The sequence below is a fragment of the Oratosquilla oratoria genome, unplaced genomic scaffold (assembly GCF_046742065.1).
Source record: "Oratosquilla oratoria isolate Oo_2021 unplaced genomic scaffold, ASM4674206v1 SCAFFOLD304, whole genome shotgun sequence".
NCBI lineage: Eukaryota > Metazoa > Arthropoda > Malacostraca > Stomatopoda > Squillidae > Oratosquilla > Oratosquilla oratoria.
Window position 1 is genome coordinate 30,001 of NW_027467655.1, and position 5,000 is coordinate 35,000.

A 5,000-nucleotide genomic window follows, 5' to 3' on the forward strand; every position below is an offset into this window, starting at 1 on the left:
TCAGCGGAACGCAGAATACCTCCGCGAATCCCTGACTCGGCATCGGGCAATGCCACCAACATTACGACACCCTTCCCCAACCGCACCTGCATGCCAAGTCAGACAACACCACACCACCTAATCCCCCCCTTTCTCAACACACAGATTCTCAACAAAGGCAAATTGACAATTCCCCCAGGGGAAAGTATGCTTATCTTAGCAATCATACCTGGTGCACTTCCAGGCCAAGATATAATTGTGTCTCCCAATACCTGTACGAGAAAAAATCTCCGTATGCCCGCTGTTTGGGATACAGTTAGATCGAACAAAGTGGCAATTATCTTGGTAGAGAACATCTCACATACCCCGGTTAAGCTAAACAAACACACACGTTTAGGAACAGCCAAGTTATACATAGACCCCATTCAAGAAACACACACCACTCCAATCAACACCATCATCACCAAACCAAATCCCACTCCGATCCCCCCGGAAGATGTCCCAATTATAGATTTCCAACAAGCCAGGACCAATCTTAGGGACATCCTTCAATCCCATCGTGAGGCAATCGCCTTAGACGATGAACCATTAGGAAAGACTTCTTTGGTTAAACACCATATACACATACCACCCCACACACCCCAAGGTTTCATACCAGCTTACAGAATTCCTCAGAGCAAAAAGGAATTGGTGTCACGAAACATTGACGACATGCTGGAACAAGGTGTCATCAGGCACTCGCAATCCCCCTGGAACTCACCACTTTTCCTAGTTCCTAAAAAGGATGGATCCTTTAGGCCGGTCATAGACTTCAGACGTGTTAATATCAACACCACCCCAGACCGTATGCCTATGCCTGTCATGGCGGATGTCCTCCAATCTCTGGGACAAGGAAACATGGTTTTCTCAACTTTAGACCTCAAATCAGCCTTTTGGCAGATTGAACTAGAAGAAGAGTCAAAAGAGGTCACAGCCTTCAGTACTGACAAAGGTCATTTCGAATTTAATCGAATGCCCTTCGGACTAAAAAATGCCCCTAGTACATTACAAAGACTTATGAATAGTCTTTTCAAAGACAAACTTGGCAAGTCCCTTTTCGTCTACCTAGACGACCTGATAATTTTTTCCCATACGGTAGAGGACCACCTAGACACCCTTGGATACGTTTTACGAACCATCAAAGAAGCTGGACTCAAAATCCAACTTAATAAGTGCTCATTCCTAAAAAAGGAAATCACCTTTCTTGGCCATACTGTAAACAAAAATGGAATCCACACAAACCCAAACAGAGTCAGGGCAATTGCTGAATTCCCCACCCCGAAGACCGAGAACCAACTCCGTTCTTTCGTTGGAATGGCTGCCTATTATAGGCATTTTATCAGAAATTTTGCTGACCTAGCTACTCCACTTACCAAATTTACACGTAAGAACATACCTTTCAAATGGGACGCTGAGGAACAAGAATGTTTCGACAAAATAAAGACAGCATTACAAAAGGCCCCCATACTCGCCTTCCCGAATTTTGAGCAGGAATTTTTCCTGTATACAGATGCATCCACCCTAGGGATAGGCGCAGTCCTGCAGCAAATAGACTCAAATGGGAAACATAGAGCGATAGCGTACGCAAGCCGCGTATTGAACCCTGCAGAGCGTAACTACTCCACTACCCACTTGGAAGCTCTAGCAGTAGTCTGGGCTCTAAAACATTTCAGAGAACTCATTCTGGGTCACAAAATCACAGTCTTGACAGACCACCAACCTTTAACAGAATTTTTCAAGGGAAAGACCTTACAAGGTAAGATAGCAAGATGGCATATAACCATATTGGAATACTCCCCTAAAATAGTCTACGTGGAAGGGAAAGCTAACGTCATTGCGGACGCCCTTAGCCGAAACCCCCTAATTGCAACAGTCCCTACCACCAATTGTATTTCCCCCCAGGAACTACGAGAAGAACAGAGAAAAGACCCGACTTGGTCGCAGGTAATCCGCCACCTAGAAATGGGAACCACCTTACAAATCCACCCCCCTGTACCCGTCAGTGAATTACACCTCAAGAATGGAATTCTTAAAAGAGGCACTACTATCCCGACCCAAACAATAATCTCTAATTCTTTGATTCCAAGAATCCTCCTCATGGTACACAATAGCCCCATTGCAGGCCACCCAGGCAAAGAAAAATGTCTTGCAAACACCAAACGGGCGTACTACTGGCCCAAGATGGCCACCGACATCAACCGTCACATCGAAGACTGCATCACATGTAGCCAACTTCGTGGACCAGACCCGAAACCACTCCAAATTGGAGAAGTACCCATCCCTTCAGAACCATGGGATACTATGGGCATTGATCTTTTAAAACTACCTCCAAGCCGCCAAGGTTCCCAATACATCCTTACCACAGTAGATTACTTCTCAAAGTATACGATATTAGTCCCCCTGCCAGACAAATCAGCGGAAACAGTGGCCCAAGCTCTAGTCGACCATGTGTTCTGCAAATACAACATCCCCAGGCAAATCCTTTCGGATAACGGGTCCGAATTCAAGAACGAGGTCCTCCAAAACATAGCCAAATTATACCACATCAACAGATTGTACGCCACTGCGTATCACCCGCAAGGAAACGGACTAGTTGAGAGGACTAACAGAAAGGTCCTCGAAGTCCTTCGCCCCCTGCAAGAATGCCTTTGCGACACATGGGAAGACTGGCTTCCGCAAGTACAAGCCAGCATTAATGGCTCTATAAATTCAGCAACGAAGAACTCCCCTCACTTCGTAGTCTTTGGCCAACCCCTCCGTTTGCCTTATGACATCCTTGAAAACCCCCCTCCCCCCTCTACACCATAGAAGATTACGCAAAGCGCGTAGAACTTGCCATGCACTTGATCCACAAAGAGGTCAAAATGAACCTAGAACAAAAAAAAAAAAAAAAAAAAAAAAAGACAAAAACCAAGCAACATAAATACTCTCGATCCTTATCTCTCACTCCAGGCGATGTTGTCATGCTCAAACAACACACCAGATCTAACAAACTTAAACCAAAGTTCTTCGGCCCCCTGGTAGTAGCGGAAACGCTCGGTAATAACAACTACCACCTTATTGACCCATCAGATGACACCCTCATCACAGCACACGGAGAAAAACTAAAACAAATAAAATCCAACCTCGACGTAACCTCCATCCTAGATAGGCATAGATTCCTACCAAACCAGCCTCCACCCACAACCATGCATCCTCAACCCCCCACCTTTCACATGGCACTATGCCCCAAGCGCTAACTCACTACACCTGCCCAGATTCTCCCCCCCCCCTTAGTGAGCAGGACGTCATGCTCATCTGAGTGGGAGGTGATCGCGATCCCTATCCATCCAACCTTTCCCCAACTATATAATCTCTCTTTACTTCCTTCTGGATCGCGCTCACTTGGCAGAATCATACCCATAATATGGAATATCATGTCCATGTCAAATCAAAACATAACAAAAAACATCTGGAGATTACATACCTAACCCCACTCCCCAACTTCCAGGCCAATCCTACCTCTCATCCTCGTAGTAAGCCTCATCGCAGCCCTTTCCGGCACTGAACAACCGAGGATGATACCAGGAGCGATAGTCGCCCCTGCAGGTCAGGTAATGGTAATCAGAGACACCATTACGGTCAGGATGGAACTCGACATCGCGAGAGTCCATTCTGACCTAGAGTCAATACGTAAACTAACCAATACCATATCAGACCACTTCCATACTACCTTCAAACGTCCCGATCCCATGTCTAACTCCTCAAAATCAAGAGACAACATGTTCGACTTAATCTCCACCAAGCTAAACACGTTACTCCTCCAACTCTCCACAATTGAACGGAGTGACATGACATCAACCCATAACTCAGAACTCCACCATGCCTCCTTCAGACATAAAAGAGGACTCATGAACTTCATGGGCTCCCTTTCTAAATCCCTATTTGGCACTGCAACTGAAGAAGATATAACCAATGTTCATCTCACAATAGACAAAATGACCTCCAAACTAAATAAGATGGGGAAGCTTGTTCTTCTGAACTCCCAAAATTCTCAGTACTTAGCAGGATCCGTAAACTTACTACTTGACCGTTTCTCCAAACTCCACGAATATTCCCTTAGCCAATCCAACCACCTCCACGAACTAGAAATGTTCATATACTACATTGAACAAATAAAAAGCATAAGCGACCACATAGATATGGTCAGACACTACTACAACTTACTTACACTCGACATCAGAGACGCAGCCGCCAACAAGGCCACCTCGAACCTCCTCCCCAAAGGCAAACTAAAAACCGCACTCTCCGTCGCCTTAAGAAACCTCCACCTAAAAAGCATTTTCCCCTCCGAACAACTAGACCTATACTACCCTCTCATTGACACAACACTAGGCACAAATGCAATCTACGCACACATCCCCCTCGACCCACAGAATAGATTCACAGGTTGGAATATAATCCCATTCCCATACACCTACAATAACTCAACTATCACTCTTGATGTGGAACCCACGACTGTCATCAAATCTGACGACGGCCAATGGTATTCATATACCTCCTCTTCCGACCTCGCCAGTTGCAAATCAGCTGTCTCTAAATTCCACGTTTGCCCTGCGTACCTTTTCAGTTTCTACCGTACCGCAGAATTAACCTGTATGAATCAAATTGTTACATTGAACTCCAGCACCCTTGACAGCTGCACATACAAAGAAGTCAACCCCAACAAACCCCTTCACGTACACATAAATACCAAATACTTCCTATTCTTCCCGCGAACCACACTCGTTTCTGTAATTTGTAAGGAAAACCCCTCATCTTGGCAGAAACAAATCTGTGGCCCTGTCTCAATTCCCGATTCATGCGAAATCTTCTTTGAAAACACAAGATTTCAACCCAACCATCACCACCACATCCTTCGTTATAACCTCACCTCCGTCCTCGACCCCATTGAACCCCTTCCAATACCCCTAATCCCCCCCAAACCTCTTACCATTTCCTTA

General features: G+C 45.5%; 1 protein-coding gene across 1 annotated transcript in view; it reads left to right on the forward strand.

Moving 5' to 3' along the window:
* Window positions 1-5,000, forward strand: part of LOC143023068 (uncharacterized) — an 8,338-nt gene that overhangs the window by 2,192 nt on the left and 1,146 nt on the right. Inside the window, exon 2 of the mRNA XM_076181547.1 lies at window positions 3,509-5,000. This exon is cut by the window's right edge and continues 1,146 nt beyond it. Coding sequence (XP_076037662.1) covers window positions 3,509-5,000 — 1,492 coding nt within the window. The remainder of the gene's footprint in view (window positions 1-3,508) is intronic.